This window comes from Dermacentor albipictus, chromosome 1 (genome assembly GCF_038994185.2).
Source record: "Dermacentor albipictus isolate Rhodes 1998 colony chromosome 1, USDA_Dalb.pri_finalv2, whole genome shotgun sequence".
Lineage (NCBI taxonomy): Eukaryota > Metazoa > Arthropoda > Arachnida > Ixodida > Ixodidae > Dermacentor > Dermacentor albipictus.
Genome location: NC_091821.1, coordinates 76,111,369 through 76,131,547, shown reverse-complemented (window position 1 = coordinate 76,131,547; position 20,179 = coordinate 76,111,369). Strand labels below are relative to the sequence as shown.

The 20,179-nt window shown below is 43.0% G+C and overlaps 1 protein-coding gene across 2 annotated transcripts in view; it reads right to left on the bottom strand.

The window, feature by feature from the left end:
- The window catches only part of LOC139048070 (FIGNL1-interacting regulator of recombination and mitosis-like), a 53,522-nt gene that overhangs the window by 21,230 nt on the left and 12,113 nt on the right, over positions 1 to 20,179 (bottom strand). For both annotated transcript variants that reach the window (XM_070522478.1, XM_070522469.1), the window contains exons 8-12: positions 14,507 to 14,621; positions 11,636 to 11,769; positions 11,040 to 11,182; positions 3,989 to 4,063; positions 3,813 to 3,878 (exon numbers count right to left, since the gene is read on the bottom strand). In XM_070522478.1, the coding sequence (XP_070378579.1) occupies positions 3,813 to 3,878; positions 3,989 to 4,063; positions 11,040 to 11,182; positions 11,636 to 11,769; positions 14,507 to 14,621 (533 nt within the window). The remainder of the gene's footprint in view (positions 1 to 3,812; positions 3,879 to 3,988; positions 4,064 to 11,039; positions 11,183 to 11,635; positions 11,770 to 14,506; positions 14,622 to 20,179) is intronic.

Sequence of the window (20,179 nt, the reverse complement as noted above, 5' to 3'; positions counted from 1 at the left end):
AGGGAATACATAGTATTGTCGAGCTTATACACAACAATGTACAATCAACATAAATTATTTGCATTCATGCACGCACGCACGCATGCACACACACACACACACACACACACAAATGACTTGTCATCTCGGCCCTGCAATAGTGGATGTCCAGCTAATCTTTTGAAAACCACCACTACAACTGCTGAGGGGCGTACACAATGCTTTATAGCTCTATAATGCCCCCCTACCCTCCCGCTTCTCAATTTCCACTAGATTTGATATCTGTTGAGTTCACAGTTCTTCCAGGGCAATAGGATAAATTCTTTGTTTGCAAAACACATTCAAAAAGTTCCGTATAGCTTACGCGTGTAATTTACTACAAATGTCATAATTAGTCTCCTATCTTCGAAGTTTACCTACATATCACCCATAATGCACCCTTTATTTTTGCCAAATATAAACAATGTATTGTTTAGTTGATCGAGGACATGACTGAAACTAAGACGTAACGTGGTACGACACCTGAAAATAGGGAAAGAAAAACGACGGCTCACTAATTATTTGCAACGCTTCTAACCAGACCAGGAATCCCTTTCCACAAAATATAAACCTGTTGTAAACTATAGCTATGTCAGGACACTGGGAAGCATAGCTGATACCGGCCATATCACATGCTCTAACACTTGAATATGAAATTTTTTTACAAATGCTGTACTTGATGCAACTACATTTAACTTAGCACAGAGAGTTTCCACAGTGTACCACCAATTTTTGCTAAATTAGGTCTTGGCGGCTTTTATAGTTCTGCCAGGGCAGTGGTCTCAATTCTTCCCTGCTCGCTGGCATGCTCAAACACTCTGGAGTGCTTGCATACATAATTTATTGCAAAAGCCCCCAATTACCCATCTATTTTGAACTTTACCTCCACATCATCCATTAACTTGTCCTTACAGTCACCAAACATAATGAAGCTGCCTCCTTTAATTAATTGAGGACACCAGGCGAAACTAATATATCATGCATGAAAAAGTAAAAAGAAAAAAGATGAGGGTTCAATAATTATTTGTAACGCTTCTAAATAAGCCAGAAAGGGTAAAACTATGTGACGCATTGCCCTTAAAATGCTAGTCTATCCTTTCAGAGTATAAAATATCTGAAATGTAGAGTTCTCTTGGGACACTGGGAAACCTAACTAATCGCAGTAGCATGATATTTTCGAACACTTGCTTACAATTATTTTTTAACGCTCTATTTGATCAGCACGTATTTACCATCGCATATAAACTTGGTGTATTGTTCTCCTTGTGTTCATAAAATTTGACCTCAGTTGTTGTTGCAATTGTGCCAGTCTTAAACTGCTTGTAAAACAGGCTAATAACACTATGGGTCACTTACATATGTATTCTACTGGAAAATGCACATTTAACCCACCCATTCCATTTCAAACATTGCCTACGCCTTCTCCATACCATGCCCCTAATTCTACCCAGATATAAACAAGATGCCTTGTTTAGCTCACCGAGGACACCAGAGAAACAAACTACAAATCTTGTAATATCTGTTTCAGTCATGGCATACACGTTTATGAACACAACTTATTTTTGCCATTACTATGCAGTGGTTGCAAGGAATAGACAATGAACATTAAGCTTTGAGTAAATTGAACATTCTGCTTTCTTAAAGTACACCCATTTCACTTCTGAGTGAAATGTATCACTTCACACGACCGCTTTCGTGAAGGCACTACTGTCTTTGACGGGATGTTTGAAGTGGGGTGTTTCAGTAATAATCGCGAAAGATTATTCCTTTCCTTGTTGTAATGCTTGTGCCCAATAATAAATCCGTGCATGCAGCTCGAGCAGATGATTTAATATATTTAATGAAGAAACGTAGTATGGCTGACTGTACAATAAATGAATATTTAATTACTATGTAATTATGATGGGTTACTATAAAATGCACAGAGTCATTCTCCCACCATGACTTGCTTTCTACATGGAGTCTCCAGCATCCTGGGATAAAATTATGTAAATATCACACATTTTTCGACAGTCGATCATAATTCGTGATTGAAAGTATTTCACAAAAATACATGAAAAAATGTGGGTTTAGTAATTATCTGCAACTTTTGCATTTAAAGCAGGAAAGTGAAAGTTTTACAACGCAGTGTGCTTAAAATTTTCCTGTTTTCATGGAATTTCACGTCTGTATCTGATGCATTGTTTTAGGAGTCTAGGAAACATCTGGATTACCGGCAGCATGACACCCTGGAATGCCTCAATTAGCAACTTTCTACAATGGCTGCAATGAATTTACACAAAATAAAAATATATCACTCGTCACTCGGAACATTGTTTCCTACGTCGAATAAATATAAACACCGTGCCCCTCATATTTTACTGGGGATAGCAGGGAAAAACAACCAAATGCCGTGTATAATACATAAAAATTGGGATAAAGCGTCTAGTCAGCTACTGTTTTCAGAGTACATAACCAACCTAGACAGTGTAAATTTTCGATACACATCACCAAAAGTGGCCCTAACTTTTTCAAAATATGAAATATCTGCTGTTTGCTCCTGCCAGGAAACAAGTAATAGTGTAGCTTTTATTTAGAAACAGCCTGAAAATTAAATTGTCGGTCAGAAGTGACAGGTCTTTAGAAAAAATTCAAGCCAGTATTGAAATGTATTGAAATGGCTCTGCGAGTTCGACCAAGGTCATTTTCACAAGCATATCTACGATAAGTCATAATTATACAATGAAATTCGACAGTTATACCTGCAAGAGGTTTGATGAGATTTCCGATGGTGATAAGATACTGAGACTGCAATGCCGCAACGGACAGAGACTAAATAGTTCCAGCATTTGATAATGCAACGATTTCATGCCGAATGGCACACCAGTCATTGGGCACGGCTGATTATAATGCTTTATCTGGACCTCCCCCTCACCCACAGATTAAATGTAACAAGCTGATTGTGTTTTAGAATACAGATATAGCGGTCCCAAAAATCTAGGCATGATGCAAGTTGTGCAAGCTGACAGTTTGTTAGGGTGGGAACTGCCCAGCGGCAGGTGTTATCCGTAACTCGAGCATGTCTGGTGAATCCCATGAGTCATCCGCTACAGGGCGTCCCGAGAAGGCACAAAAGACAGTGGTCATTGTCTAAGCGCTTAGTAAAGAAAAGCATTACTTGTGTGGTCACTCTACTAAGGAAAGAAAATTAAGGTTCAGCGGTAGTTGTAATGGACTTTCTAGCATGCAGCCGAAAGTGCCAGTGCCCACTTTCAAGGGGAGGGGGGGGGGGCAAATGCTTCCTTGCCCCCCCCCCCCCCAGTATATACTCCTATGGTTACAGACACAGTCAAGCCCACTTTTAGTGAAGATTTAGTTAGCGCAAACAAAAACAGTGTGATGGTCATTCAGGTGGCTGATGGCACAATATTTCATATAAAATGAATGCGTGCAGACCCACGACACTACAGTGCACACGCAAGTCACCCCTCACAACTCCATTGTGCACCCACTTTAACTCTGTGCTGCACAGGGCCCACTCTTTCCAGACATGGGGAGAGAAATTATGTTAGGAGCCATATGTTATCACTTTTTGGTTTTTGTGCTTTCTCATTGCCTAGAAATGCAAAAAACTGCACTGTACTGTCTAATAATTAAATTTTTCACACAGCAAGGCTAGAGTAGTCACAGGATCCTATGCTGGAGTTATGGTTTCCGCCAACTTTCCAAGCAAGTACATAATATGAACATCCATGCACACCTATGATGTAATTGAATGTGAACAGACTAAGTTCCTTTGGGAAAAACAAACTTACATTTATCAGTGCAGTCGAAAACAAGGTCAACAATACTTCTTTTGCCCAGTGGCTGCAACCACATGTCTTTAGCATTAAAAGAGAAAAGGGAAAAGCATATTAAATGTAGCACCACCACATTAAATAGTTCAAAATATGAGAAAGGAAAGTGAAGGAGACAGAAATCAGCCACATACCACTAGTGGTTGCAACGTGATCCAGGATTGTCAGAAGCATGAGCAGATATCCACACCAGCAATTTTCACAGACATCTGTAAAGAAGAATAAAGTACACCAGAATAAATGAAGGAAGGAAACCAGAAGTTGTGATGACAGGTGCCTTACCTCAGACAACAAACAGCAAAGATGTGCAAGTGGAAAGTGGAAGAAGTGCAAGCTTCAAAGTGGAAATCATTTCCACAGCTTTTCTTTCACAATTTCGGTTTGTGGTCTTATACTTAGCAGTAAGGCAACAACTAGTCAGTGCAGCCCTCAAAGGCCGATAATAGCCATCACGGAGCAGCAATTCTTCTCATTATTCTCACATTAGGCCACTGTCCTGCTCTGTCCCGCCATACCGACCGCAAGTTTTCCACCACCGATCCCCAAACTGCCTCTTACCGGGGCCACACTACCTTCCTTTCAGTTAGTTTCTGTAAGTCTTTCTAAAGATGAAATCTCTTTGGAAGTGAGTGATCCATCCTCCAATCAGGGGCTGAGGTATCTTACACTAAACTGAAGAGCATTTTATGGCCTCCTTTCCATGCATACAGCAATAAAAAGTGCTGCTGATTCACAGCTGTACTTAATTATCATGGACACAATGATTTGTGGCCAAATATGGCCCATAAAGCAATTTAGGCTCAACAACAAATCTCAGTAAACCAAATAAATTTTTTCAAGGAATGAATATTGTAATTAAGGTCTGTTTTTGCATGTAGTACTGCTCAGTAATGCCCACTTTCATAAAACCCTGGCTACTGGAATGACATTATTCTGATCATCTTTGTATAGTGTGTAGTGAAGAGGAGGACGAAGAAGGCTCTTTTGTGTCCGCTGTGCGTGCAATCAGCGTTCATGTACTGCCAGTGCAACTAGACTGTGCCTAGTGCCTTATAATAAATAATCATATTACATTTGGTGGAGGTGCGGCAGAGGTGTGCCCTGCCATCTGCTAGCCGCCTGGTTAGCTCAGATGGTAGAGCGGCTGTCTTGGAAAGGCGGTGGTCCCGGCTTTGAATCCCGGACCAGGACGATTTTTTCTTCAATTGCGAGGCTTTTCTTTCGAGGAACCCGTATGGGTTCCCTTTGTAGCGTTTGCAACGAGTGGGTGGATGCCTGATTTTCTCTTTATAAATTACTTATCTACACCTTGCGGGCTTCCGCAGAAATATTATGTCAAACACATACACCTGTATATATGTTTCTTTCATATGTGATGCAGAATTTTTTTCGTACGAATGAAAGCAATGACAGAAGTCTCTGTAGCCTTTGTAGCATTGGCAGCTATCTGTGAAACAAAGTATACTTCCTTGCACTAATAATCAATTCCCGGCATATGTATGTACTGTTCAAATGGGCAACAGAAAATCCACATTGGCTGAATAATATGTTGCCATAAAGGAAGAAAACTTGGGAAAGCTTCTAACCTCTAATTAAAGGCGTACAACGCTTGCTTAGAGTAGACAAGTTTTTGTTCACACTGATGTTGTCATAAGCATATCTACCGGGGAGGGGGGGGGGCAAAGCAGGTCATTTGCCTCCCCCCCAATACACACACACTTTTGAAACCCGGGAATATGTGCGTCTAGAGTCCCAACCAAGGTCACTCGGGTCTACAGAAAGCGGCTTGAAGCACTGATAATGGGGGTCCGGCCTCCCCCCAGCTGCACGTGGAGTCTTGGCCCCATCGGTTCTTCAGCGCACTCATCAGTGGTATTTATACAGCACACAGAGTCTACTTGATAAGAGCTCGTAAATTTCCCCACCTCTGCAAGTCTGCAGTAAGTTTTCAAGTCTTGATCTAGACATTGATTCGGGCTACTTAGCCTGTCAATAGTGAAAGTGAACATCAATGGTGCAATTGAGGCTCACAAAACTTTCAAGACTGCTTTCACTTATCTGGCCGTGAAAGGTGTTCTCGCAGTGAAACTGAGGCAGCACGAAGCATTCTCTTTTCGCTTCCAGCGGTCTCCATCACTTCAGCGTTATGACAGCAAGTGCTTGTGGTCATCGAGTGAGATATGTTCATATTTACCTGTATGTGTGCAACACCATGCTTGTCTTAGGTGTATCTACCGGTTCGGGGGGAGGTGTGGCCCTCCCCCCACAGTCAGAATTGAAAAGGAAAAGTAGGCCATTTATCCACCCCCCGACGCACACACACTTGTGAAAGTACGCCCTGTCGGCTGCATACTGCACAAATACAACAAAACAACAGCTGAGGTCAAGTTTTTTCTCAGAATTAGGCTCACATAGGTACGATTTATTTATTACGTATCCCCTGCTCTCAGACCTCGCCTCCACGTCCTGTAGCAGATGACGTGTTACCCCGTACTTTGTGGCGCGAGACACCTGCGGGACGTGCTTTGCAAGCCTGCATTGTTGAGAAAGCTATTGCAAGGCTGTCCAAAACAAGTTTAATCTACCATCACTTGCATCATCCCATGTTTGTTGGGGCAGTCTAACCTAACCATCTTTGAAAACACAGTCCAGCAAACACAGCAAACATTTACCGGTATTTTATCAGTGTTGTCATTTTAGCGATTTTGACGCCAGGTTTCGTGACTTTTTTTTTGTCTGTTTACAGCAAAGTTTGCTATTTAGCAATCAGTGACTCTTTAGTGACTTGAATAAACAGTTGGCAATATTTTAACGACTTATAAGTTGGAAAGGTTGCTTGGAAAATTACCTTTAAGAATGCGCTTTGATATTCAAGAGCCACATGTAAGCGGCTGAAACTCGCTGTACGATGCAATGTGAAAGCAACCATTTGTTCCTCATGATCCGTAACCATGAGGAACAAATAGTTGCTTTCATATTAATAGCCTTCACATTGTGCTAGTACTTCACAGCACAGTGGTCACCATAGCCTTGACACTGTGGTCACAAAATTGAAGTTTACCCTTATTATTTACAAACCTATTGAATATACATATAATTGAATATTACAAAACCTATGTGAACCCGCAGCGTTTAAACGCTGCAAGTTCAGTGGTGTCACTAAATTCATTCGGTTGGTAGACGCTTTGGCAAGTGTGTCAGAGAACTAATTTACAAAAACCAAGTGGAATAAGTTTTCTGTTCATACTGAGAACACAGAAGATGAATAAGACATCGACTGTGTAGACACGCAAATATAGGAACGGCTTAGCTCGTTCACGCTCGACTGAACAAATCGCTTCCATTTCTCACGCCTTTCAAACCAAGTAGTACTCCACGGTGGCTTTCAGCTAGCTAAAGGGCGAAAATATGGTATTTAACCAGTACAAAGCTCGGGTAATTGTCATTGCCATGTTAACAACATGCGACCAAGCGCGCTCCACAGAATCTAGTTCTGCTACCGCGAATGTCAACAAGCACAAAAAATTTAGGGATAATATGCAGGCTAAATGCATTTTCATGCTACGAAAGCTACGTTGCTTGTGTGCTTTTGAATCGTGCTGTATTTGTAACCTTCCAATCTGAAGATAATGAAAAATATAAGCTGTCATAATCTAGTATGTAAATATTAGGGGTAGGCGATCGAATATCACCTTTTTCAAATACGAATCGAATATGAATAGTAAGTATCAAATATTGAATAGACAAACGCAGACACACATATTTACAGCAGGAATATTTGTTTCAGTATAATTAGGAATATGCTTGCACTGAATAGACAGTCAACTATCACGCACAATTAAGATCGTGTTAAACACAAGATCACAACAGTCATAAAAGAACTACACGAATAGTCGCTTGACACCTTGACACCAGGCTTCCGCCTAGCGGCAAACGAGCTTTCCAAGAATGACAGACAGTTGAAACTGACCAACTTTTCAAAAACACATAATAAATAGTTCTTGAAAAAACATCAGAAGTTATGGCAAAGGAAAATAAAATGCTAAGGAGGTATTTGTGTGCCCTAGACAGAATACAGAGCCTTTTACAAGAAACAACATCACTGGTTGTAATGTAAGAGATAAAACTCCTACATGACTAGGCTGCAAGAAAGACTCATTTGTAGGCCATAAGCACAATATAGCCGATTGCCAAGTATTAGACGAAGAGAAGAGGAACCGAGGGGCCCGGTTTTGTAAGAACGCTCACAAGTATTTGTTAGTCAGAACCATATAAACACAACAGATAAGGAAGCAACGGAAAGCATAGGAAAAATTATTTGTAGTTTCTAACTGAAGTGCAAAAATGAGAAGCTAATGGGAAATGGAGGAAAACTCAACTTGCTGACAGTGAGAGCCAAATCCACAACCTCTGCATCATGGGCGCGTTGCACTGCAAATTGTGCTATGGCGACAACAGAAGTTCCCACGTCCATGCAGTCTTCGGTATTCATGTATATATACAAGATCTAACCCAAGGAGTTTTAACCAGCGCAAAATCAAAAAAACATTTACATTATGGTGTTTTACGTGCCAAAACCACGATCTGACTATGAAGCACACCGTAGTGTCCAGGGACTCAGGAAATTTGGACCACCTAGGGTTCTTTAACGTGCTCTTAAATCTATATACACGGGTGTTTTCGCATTTCGCCCCCATCGAAATGAGGCCGCCGTGGGCAGGATTCGATCCCGCAACCTTGTGCTTAGCAGCCCAACACCATAGCCACTAAGTAACCACGGCAGGTCCCACAAGACCGAAAACAAAGCTTGTATTACCGATCTGGTTTCTGCATTGCATCAAAAACCCTGTCGCTGTTTTACTTCTGATAAATATAATTTGCGATACTTTGTTCAGCAGGCGGAGTACAGTAACCCGATTTTAACAGTCGGTTGTGGCGAAATATTTGGTTAGTTCTGATATTCGAAAATACCGAATAGTTCATTTTTGAATACGAATAAAATATTACACACCAACTAAATAAAAGAATGTGCCATTGTTTATTGGTTTGTGGCCACTAAAGCGGCATCTACCTAACCTCCGCTCCCCTTGGAAGGAGCCCTCAGTGCCGGGCTTTGTAGTAAAGCATAAGAAAAACTAACATGTACTGGAGAAGTCAAAGATGAAACTGTATGCAGGGTAGGGCAACTATCATTGTTTGTGTGGGGCGTCAGCGAGGACAGAGTAGTGGCAGCAAAGTGATCCCAGGTGGCACGTACTGCGTAGCTCACTTTCCAATATATATATATATATATATATATATATATATATATATATACACATACACACACACACACACACACACACACACACACACACACATATGTATGTATATATATATCATCAGCCTGTTTTATGTTTACCGCAGGACGAAGGCCTCTCCCTGCGATTTCCAATTAACCCTGTCCTGCGCAAACCGATTTCAACTAGCGCCCGCGAATTTCCTAATTTCATCGCTCCACCTAGTCTTCCGCCGTCCTCGACTGTGTTTTCCTTCTCTTGGTACCCATTCTGTAACCCTAATGGTCCAACGCTTATATAACTGGCGTATTACATCACCTGCCCAGCTCTATTTTCTTCTCTTGATGTCAATTAGAATATCGTCTATACCTGTTTGCTCTCTGATCCAAACCGCTCTCTTTCTGTCTCTTAACGTTATGCCTAGCAATCTTCGTTTCATTGCTCTTTGCACGGTCCTTAACTTGTTCTCAAGCTTCTCTGTCAGTCTCCAAGTCTCTGCCCCATATGTCAGCATCGGTAGAATGCACTGATTGTACACCTTCCTTTTCAATGATAATGGTAAGCTTTCAGTCAGGAGCTGACAATGTCTGCCGTACGCGACCCAATTCATTTTATTCTCCTATGAATTTCCTTCCCATGATCCTGGTTCCCTGTGATTATTTCTCCTAGGTAAACATACTCCTTCACAGACTCTAGAGGCTGACTGGAGATTCTGAACTCTTGTTCCTTTGCCAATCTATTCATGATTAATCTTCCGCCCCGCTTTTACACTCTCTCTAATAAGGTCCTCAACCATTTGTTGTAACTTGTCTGCAGTGTTGCTGAATAGAACAATGTCATCAGCAAACCGAAGGTTGCTGAAATATTCGCCGTCGATCCTTTCCTAAGACTTCCCAATTTACTAGTGTGAATACTTCTTCCAAACACGCAGTGAATAGCATTGGAGAGATTGTGTCTCCCTGTCTGGCCCCTTTCTTTATAGGTATCCTCCTGCTTTTATTGCATAGAATTAAGGCAGCTGTGGAACCTCTGTAGATATTTTCCAAGGTATTTACGTAAGCGTTCTGTACTTCTTGATTACATAATGCCTCTATGACTGCTGGTATCTCTACTGAATCAAATACCTTTTCGTAATCTATGAAAGCCATCTAGAGAGGCTTATTATACTCCGCGGATTTCTCGATAACCTGATTAATGACATGTGATCCATTGTAGAGTATCTCTTCCTGAAGCCAGCCTGTTTCCTTGGTTGACTAAAGTCCAGTGTATCCCTTACTCTACTGGAAATTATCTTGATGAATATTTTATATAATACTGGAAGTAAGCTAATGGGCCTGTAATTTTTCAATTCTTTAACATCTCCCTTTTTGTGGATTAGTATAGCGTTTGCATTATTCTAGTTTTCTGGGACCTTTGCAGTCGATAGACATTTCGTATAAAGAGCCGCCAGTTTTCCAAGCATTATGTCTCCTCCATCTTTGATCAAATTGACTCTTATCTGACAGTGTAAAAATGAGCAACTCTGGTACCTGTACATACATTTTTGTCTCATTAATATGTACAACATCCAGTGGCCTACCAACTATTTTTTGAGTGGGGGAGAAGTCACTCTCTGTCTCTTCGATATATATATGTCTATTTTTTATATATATTATTATTATATATATCAAAGAGAGAGAGAGATAGTGACTTCCCCCCCACTCGAAAAATAGTTGGTACGCTACTGGATGTTGTACATATTAATGAGACAAAAATGTATGTACAGGTAGCAGAGTTGCTCATTTTTACACTGTCCCGACAGCAAGTTTCCATATTAAGTGAAGAAAATAATGGGGAGAGGGGAAGTGCTTTGATTTGAAAAGGCACAATATTTCTCAACTTCCTGGAATAGTGCAAGAGGCCTTACCAAAGTCAAGAACGGTAGTGCAAAAGTCACTATTGGCTGCAAGTAATGCCACAAGATGCTCAGCAGCTATCCAGACGTGCAGCATCAAGCTGCTCCTCTGAGCTGCTGTCAGCCCACTGGTGTGGACATCAAGAGAAGGCATCCTGCACACAAGGCAGCAAGCATGCAGCCCGTCATCAGAATGCGAGTGCAGCAATAGCTTTTCAACAAATGAATCTCAATTGCAAATACTATTTGCACCTGCCTCATAATGTCAAAATGTATATTTGATCACTCAATATATGTGTATCTCCATTTAATTTTTACTGAATAAAATATTTCAAACAAGCCCACGCAATAATTTCTTGACATGGTTCTTTGCAGGGACATAGGAGCGACAGCATTCAAATGTCAAGAGGCTGTGCATGGTGGTACAGACTCCTAAGTAGAATTCCTCATTAACTGCCAAAGAACAACATACAATATCGATAGGCAACCTTCCAAACAACATTCAAGGCCAGCAATGACTGCAAAAGAAATTAAGGATCTAAAATGTAGTCAGCAAGAGTCCTAGTATATATGGAATAACATGCTATCCATACGGTGATGGAGCTTACCTTGAGAGAACAACAATCATCTTGACAATGTCCTTCATACTGTTACTGTAAAAGCCTTCGTACTTGGAAAGGAGTGAATCCAACAAACGTAAGTGAAAGGCAACTGCTTTCATCTCAACTATGAAAGTACTCTCCTGAAATCAGATTTGATGCATGTGTATTAGACACTTATATTGTAGATGAAATACAGGGCTGAAAATTATTGCAGAAGTAATTTATACCACATATTTCAAGGCACATTTTAATATATATAAATATAGGCTTTATATAAAACGAAAAAAAAATGGCTGTGGCTTAGGTAAGGTTAAGCCCTGGATGCGAAGCATACTAGCCTTTATTTTAGTTGTTGAACCACTGTTTAGCCTGGTGAACTGCTGTTGCTTGGCTATATTTGGTTCGGCTCGATGAAGAAACAACTCATGCGTTACTCTGCTTCGCCTTCAAGAGTGGAACGCGACAACGTTCCCGTCGACCCGCCAAGGGGTGTAAGACAAAGGGCTACGGCGCAGCGACTACGTGCCCCGCATTGGACGCGGGGAGCATCGAGCAACGCAGCGTTCGGTGCGGCAACGAAATGTGCGCCTGAGCAAGCGACGCGCGCCTGAGCCTTAGAAACAGCTCGTTTCTAAGGCAACACCGCATTCACTAGAGGCGCTTTTGTACCGCTTTAAAGCATCGTACTCGTGGCTCAGTGGTAGCGTCTCCGTCTCACACTCCGGAGACCCTGGTTCGATTCCCACCCAGCCCATCTTGCAAGCGTTGAGCCAAAGCCACTTCTCCTCTGTCGTGACGTCACGGTGTCATGTGGTATTGAAGGCGACACCGCCGCGCCTGAGTAGCTGGGTTGAGCTCTCGTAATATGCTTCGCATAAAAACGAAACATTTTTTTTAGTTGTATTGCAGCCATAGTAAGCATCAGAACATAGGTGACATGTGGAAATTAATATATGATAATGACCTATACTGTTCAACTCTTAACTATATATGTGAACCTCTTTGTAATTGAGAAATACAGTAAAAGCTTGTTAATTCGAACCGCAAGGGGAAGCCGCTTGAGTTCGAATTAACGAAAGTTCGAACTAACGAAAGTGAAGGAGAGCAACAGTACACTGCGATTTGGAAGCAGTAGGGCATGTCAGAAATTTGGCGAGTCAAAAAGTGATGGCGTATGCCGCGGGCACACGCCATCTTCGAGTCGAAGCTCTAGGTCCGACTTTGCCACACCACCGATGTCCAATGAAACGAACGTTAGCCGAGACTTAACACCATCACAATGAATTGCGACGGCCGATGCCTCCTAAGCTGAAAACAGAGGTGCACAACCGATGAAGACTGCCGAGACAAAGACGCTGAACATGTGAAGGTGGCGAAGGCCCTGATTCGTTGGTTCTTGATTGCAAGCGCAGCTGCGACGTACTTGATTCGCTGTGTTTGGCGCTTGCCGTGCCATCTCCGCACAGCATTAGCAGCTGTACAAGATTTGCGAAGCCTCCGAGATTCACAGCAGGCAAAAAGTCTCGGAGGTTACGTAGAACGGAGAGGCGGCAGCCGCCGCTGCCTTCTGGCTGACCCCGCGTCAGTTAGATTTTTTTCCGATTTTGCCTTCTCTCGCCGTTCTCTCCGTTTCGGAGGCAATACAGCCTTGTGTGTAGGCAGTAGGCGCGTTTCTCTGGCCGTGTGCCAGGCGAGCGTAGTTCGAATTATCCGTGAGGGAACCTTCTCGTGTTCGAATTAACGGACTTCTTTATACATAGACTTCTGTAGAGCTTGGCCGGACCAAATCGTACAGTTCGAATTATCCATAAATTCGAATTATTGAAGTTGGAATTAACGAGCTTTCACTGTAGAAGCAAGCTGTCAACACATGCCCTTTTAACTTTTAGACCTAAAAAAGTTGATTGTCCTCAGAGATGTAGCACAACAAATTGCAATTACCTGTGCCCCCAAAACTGCATCTTGGCGGCTGAATAAGCGTGCATACCCGTGCCACTGAGTGAACATCACTAGGATATGTCAGTCGATGGCAGGGGACCAGTATATCACACTTCTGGCTTCCCTACAGTCCCCAGGGCTATTGCATTTTTTTAGATCCAAAAGTTGACATGAGCCGCTGTGGTGGCTTAGAGGCTATGGTGTTGCGCTGCTAAGCATGATGTCATGGGATCAAATCCTGGCCGTGGCAGCCGCATTTCAGTGGAGGCGAAAGGCAAAAACGCCCAGTGTCCCGTGCATTGGAGGCATGTTAAAGATCCCCTGGTGGTCAGAATTAATCCAAAGCCCCCTACTAAGGCGTGCCTCATAATCAAATCGTGGTTTTGACCCATAAAACCCCAGAATTCAACTCAATTTAAAGTTGACATGAAATGTATGGACAACTTGCTTCAATTTCCCAATTACAGTAAGGTATATAGTAGATCTAATACTTTAAACATAATTAAATTATTTTAGTTAATTAGCACATTACCATGTCTCGCCCATTCTCTAACACTTCCCACTGCTGAAACTATGATGCCAAAGGAAGCATCTGTATATTTAAAAAGCCTATTTTGAAATATTGCCTAAAGTCTTCATTGAAACAGTGGTATTATGGAGATCTTTCCTTATCAGGCAAAAAAGCAGTACAAAATGTGGCGCTTTCAAAAATTTATTCCTACATAAGGATGATAACAGCCAAAAGTAATTTTAAGAGATCACAAGAATGTTTCTTATTTCTTGTTATTTTAACATACTTAACAATCCATCACAAAAAATTTATAGAACTTGAAAGAAAAAAGACACAGAAGATGTCAATGAAATCTTTGCAGCAGCATTCACAGATCATGTAAATGAAAGAAAAATTGAAGACAAGGAGCATGAAGGCAAACAAAATACCTTTACAGGTTTCTCCAGCTTTAACAACCATTCAGTCACATATGAGCAGAGGTCTACCACAGCAGCATCAATATTAAATGTACGTTTCAAACAATCTCTGTACTGAAGAAGGGTCCTAGGATAGAAGAAAACATGATAACAGGCTACAAAACCATCTTCAAGACATTAAGTAAGATTCACTTGTCATACACTCCAATATGTTCCTGGGGCATATTTGCTGTCTGTTTGCACCACTTTTGAAAGAAACATTTAATCCTTGATGGAATTCTGACACTGACGCAATTCAATTTAGGAAAAAAAAGAAAGTTGGTAACATCAACAGTAAACTGCAGATTCAAAGGCTTGATTAACCTGCATGTATACGCACGCTCTGATCAGAAGTTTGCACTAGTTCAGGTTGTCACAGTGTGATGTAGCTAGCATCTTGTTCAGTGTAAACCCCTAGAGTAGCCTAAAGTTAGTGCCATCCTTTTACCTTGCAACCCAAGCTAGCAAGTAAGAGCTGGCATGTTAGGGCAGGGGAGGAGGACTGCACCTCCACACTGGTCGAGTGGAGTCACATGGTTGCACTCACTCCGGTTCTGCAGAAAAAAAAAAAAAAGCCAGTGGGAGCCCACACCTGCCTTTTGTTTTCATGGTTTCTTGTTTTTCATAGCCTCGGTGCCATGACAGTGGCTTATAGTCTTCATACTGTGTCATATGAGGCAATGCATGTGGTTTTCCTGTAAGTGCAGCGGCTGCCTTTCACATCACTCAATTTGAAGGACCTTGAAGGTGCATGAAGTTCGAATCCCATGAATGAAAGCTTGGATGTGTCAGTTGTCAGTAGTGTTCTTGGGTGTTGTCCCTTGAAAGCACCCTAACATTCTGTGGCGTATGCATCGTATGATCTTATTTCTGAGAACCTTGGGTGAGCTATGAACAGTAAGGATGGGCTAGCACTTCTTTACAGGTTGCGGAATTTCCAATTGATGCATTTTCATTCCCTTAGCACCAACTTTGTGAACACTCTCTGAATGCAAGGAACCTGCTTTTTGTTTTTAGTCATATAGCATTCGTTTACATTGCTGCAGACTGTCTATAATAAGTAGGGGTGTGTGAATACAGAATAATAGATTTCGAATCAAATATCGAACTGAATCATGAAAAAAAAAGCCAAATATTGAATTGAACATCGAATACCAAAAAGTTTAACACAAGCTTTTGTGCTTCCAAATTTTGTGCAAGAAACACAGTGATGCACATGCTCAGGAGACTAATCACATTACATAACAAGAATTCTGCTAGCTATCAGTAACTGTAGCTATGAATCAAGATGTATAGTATGGCCTACTCTTATTAAAGGGAACACCAAATTAGTACGTCAGCACAGCTCAGTTCATTACAAAGGTGTGGAAAATATTTTTTATGAAGAGTGTCTGTCATGTAGGATGAAGTGCTTTTTTTCGCCTCTGAAGCTGAACAAATAGTGAAGTTGTCCTTAATACTGATGGGGTTTTCAGTTTAACAGTGAGCCATACTGTGCTTAATCGCGATATTCTATTGCTTAGAAAGTATTGCTTTCCAGCTTTTCCCTAGAAAACAGGAGGGCATTTCCATCTTTATGGCAGGTTGTTTCTGTGGGTTATTGTCAGCTCATTAAAGTCAATCTGCGTGACAGACAAAAACAGAAAATGTGCATCACATCACTCAGCACTGTTCCGTGCAGTCAGCTGCACTGCATGTGCCAACGGTAGAGCATTCTCAAATCGGGAGGCCCACGGCAAGATTGCGTTATGACCCCCCGCCCCCTTTTTTTTTCATCAGCATCCATCACTGTCTGTGTAAATGCGTATGCGTCTGCTGCTGGTGGTCAGCATGCTGTCACACGATATTGTTGTGATGCAGAACAGGACGTGCAGACAAGAGATGATGACAAAGAAGTGTTGTTGCTGGGGCGCTTCGGCCGCCATGTTTGCAGGCGAAAGTGATGTCGTTCTTTAAAAGCTCGGTGAGAGGGTGAGCAATCTAACAAATTTTGAACAACGGGCCAAAGTATGAGTATAAGCCTATGAAGCTGCAAACGTCCTTAACTGAGCATTGCACAGGAAAGTCTTGCACGGCTCGAACTTTGGCTGGGTCTGGCTGAATTCCATTGACATTTACAAGGTGCCCAAGAACGGCTATTTCACGACGACCGAAGTGACACTTTGACGACGTAAGCTGAAGTTTCGCAGTGCGGAACACAGTAAGGGCACTCGGGAGATGCTCAATGTGAGTTTTAAAGGTTGGAGAAAAACGATTATGTCGTCGAGATAACACATACAGGTGGTCCGCTTCAAGCCTCGGAGAAGGCTGTCCATCATTCTCTGGTATGTCGCTGGGGCATTGCAAAGCCCGAAGGGCATGACTCTGAATTAAAAAAGTCCATTAGCCGTAATAAAGGCTGTTTTCTTGCGATTCTTCCCATCAACAGCGATCTGCCAGTAGCCTGAGCAGAGGTTAATCAATGAAGAATATTTCGCTCCATGCAGACAGTCAAGTGCATCATCAACACAAGGCAATGGATACATGTCCTTCTTGGTGATCTTGTTCAGAAGGCGATAATTAACCCAAAATCTCCAGGTGTTGTCCTTTTTCTTGACCAGGACAAATGGTGAGGACCACGGCTGTCTGGCCGAGCAGGCCATCATCGAAATCAAAGACATCGAGCTAACTAAACAGAATGCGCCTAAGGTCTTCGATTTGAGCTGGAGAGAGATTGGTAGCGATCATTTTATCGACGTTGTGGTCGGGTGATGAAGCCGAACGGGAACATGTGACGATAGGGCTGACAGAAGCAGAAACAGCTAGGCGTGAGCGAAGATATCTTGTACTCATGCACAGGTGTCAGACAGGCCACTGTCATGTTACCGGGAAGAACATGTGCAACAGACCTAAAGTTGAGAACGGGAAGCCAAATAGAATTATCGACAATGGTGACAACGGTACTTAGGAGCGCGACGCCATGCGGTAGAATACCGTCAACAGGCTGAGAGATGACGTAGTAGCAGTTTGAGGTGGCAAACAGGCGAATTCGGCAGAACATGGGGATGGATGATGTGTATCAGAAATAAAGTAGCTGTCAGAAGGAAGGTCCAACTGCATGACACCTGTAGTGCAGTCTATTAGGGCAGAATGCGTCGAAAGAAAGTACAGCCCCAAAATCAGCTCATGCAGACACCGCTCTAACACAATAAATAAAACGGTGGTTTGATGGCCGGCAATGGTTACTCATGCTGTACACATGCTGACAACTGGTGGCGGACTGCCTTCGGCAACGCGTACGGTGCACGGTACTGCAGGCGCGAAGACCTTCCTGAGCCTTTTGCGAAGGGCGGCACTCATTACAGACATCTGCCCACCGGTGTCGACGAGGGACTTGACTGGGACTCCATCCACCTCAACGTCTAATATACTTCCAAGGGTAGGCAATGTGCTCACAGGATTCGCAGGCCGGGTCGTTGATGCAGTGTCACCTCCGGGAGCTCCACCGACTAGTTTTCCTGTGGCACGAATGTGGGGGCAGAAGATCTGCGGACCTGCGGCGAACGAGACTGACGACTTAGGGATGATGGTGACCGGCTGGTTCTTACGGTTGCAGGTACATTGTTGGTATTCGTTGATAAAGGACGCACAGAGAAACGGGAAGCACTTTGACCTGGATGGTCGGACGGGAAGCTCCACCTAGGGGACGATGACCAACGACTGTGGCAATGACGAGCAATAGGTCCAACATGTAAGAAATTTAAACAAATCGGCCTATCGTCCGATGCTCTCCAGCCGGCCGGGTTATGACGGCGAGTTGGAACTGCTGAAAATGGGGAAGCAGTGGTTGGGTGGGGCCGGTTCTGACTGAGAGCGGCATCACGAATGGGGCAGAGAGACAGGAGACCTAAATTCGCCATCTCTTGTCTGACAACGGCCTGTATAAGCGAGACAGAGAACATGCGTTGTCTGGGCAATGCTGACGAGGAATGGCGGGAGACATGGCTTCGAGCTCGTGGTGAATTAACTGCATCAAATTTTCTTGTCTAGACAGAGGAGGTCCACGTGGCTGTTCCTCACACGAAGACATCGAAGCTGTATTTGGGAGCCTGTTGAACTGCTGCATAATGAGGCGACTCTTCATCAGTTTGAAATTGCAGCACTCTTTGATGATCGCATCCACCGAGTCATAGTTCTTGCAGATAAGCAGATTGAATGCATCATCTGCTATGCCCTTCAGGATATGACCAATCTTGTCGGTTCATGTCTTAGTCAACTTTACGACAGAGAGCGAAGACATCTTGAATATATGCGATGTAAGATTCTGTCGGCATTTAAGCACAGGTCGATAGCTCTTTCTTTGCTGTTAGCTGACGGCCAAAGGGCTTTCCAATGAGTTCTAGAAGCTTCTGCTTGCAGACGTCCCAACTCATTATGTCCTATTTATGGGTCTCGTACCATGCTGACGCTGTGTCTCAGAGGTAGAATATTGCATTCGCTAGCATTAGCATTGGGTCCTACCGATTATTTTCGCTTACACGCTCAAAACAGGAAATCCAGTCTTCAACATCTGTACCATCAATGCCATTGAAGGTCCCTGAATCTCACGGCTGGGACAACACGACGGAGGTCAGAGTCTGCGGTACCGGAGGTGGGCAATCGGTCATTGTGGCACTTTGGCTGTCGATGATTGTGTCAGGGCTCATGCGGCAACTGCTGCGGAGCTCCGTGTTGGTACCCAGCACCTCCACCAAAATGATATGTTCGAGCCCGCCACGTAATTCCAAAGCCAGTCTTGTGACGGGTCACTCGAAGCTACAAACAATGACTGTTGTGCACCTACGAACGGCGTTCAGAACGTGGAGCCAACGTATGGTATTTCGCAAAGATAGCGGCCATGACGTGCAACGGTCATCCTGTGCACTTGCTTAGTGACGCAGGGGTTTGTTGGCTTTCTGAGGGTCATGGGATCACTGTGAATAGATCTGCGGTGATTCGGTAATGGTAACTTTAGTCGCTGACACCTGACAACACAGCTCCGATTATTCCTATTGGGCTAGAAAAGACGTGGCCGTGACAAAAATTTGCCACCGGTCGCTGTGATAACGGATTGCAAGCTGTCATCGAAAGCTTGTTACTAATATGCTCCTATGTGTGGCTCATCAGTGATTGGTTGTGAGATCACGCGTACAGGTTAGAGAGACGGCTGTTGAAACGGTGTTCAGGTTCGCGGTCGACCAATCAGCAACTACCGCGAGCATGTGCCAAGTTCGTCTGTATCCTCGCATGTGGGTAGAAAGCTCCGAACTATGCGAATCTACGTGTGCTGAACTTGCTTATTCGATGCGATCAGCATGCCTTTTCCGGTGGCTAATCGGCCCGATCATCATACATGCTTCCATGCTTTCCACACACGCTGCTTTTGATGTTCCTTCTGTTCGGCTAGCGTTAATTATTTTGATCGATCTGACTGACGTGGTTGAACCTTGTACCTATAATGATTATGCGTCAAGGCACCGACCACGGCGTGGTCATTCACTGACGGTACTAATATTTGAAAAAAAAAAAACGAATATTATATGTTCGATTTGCAAATTACATTATTTGAATGTTTGCTATTCGATTAGAAATCAAATATTCGAGTATTCACACACCCTTAAATTAATA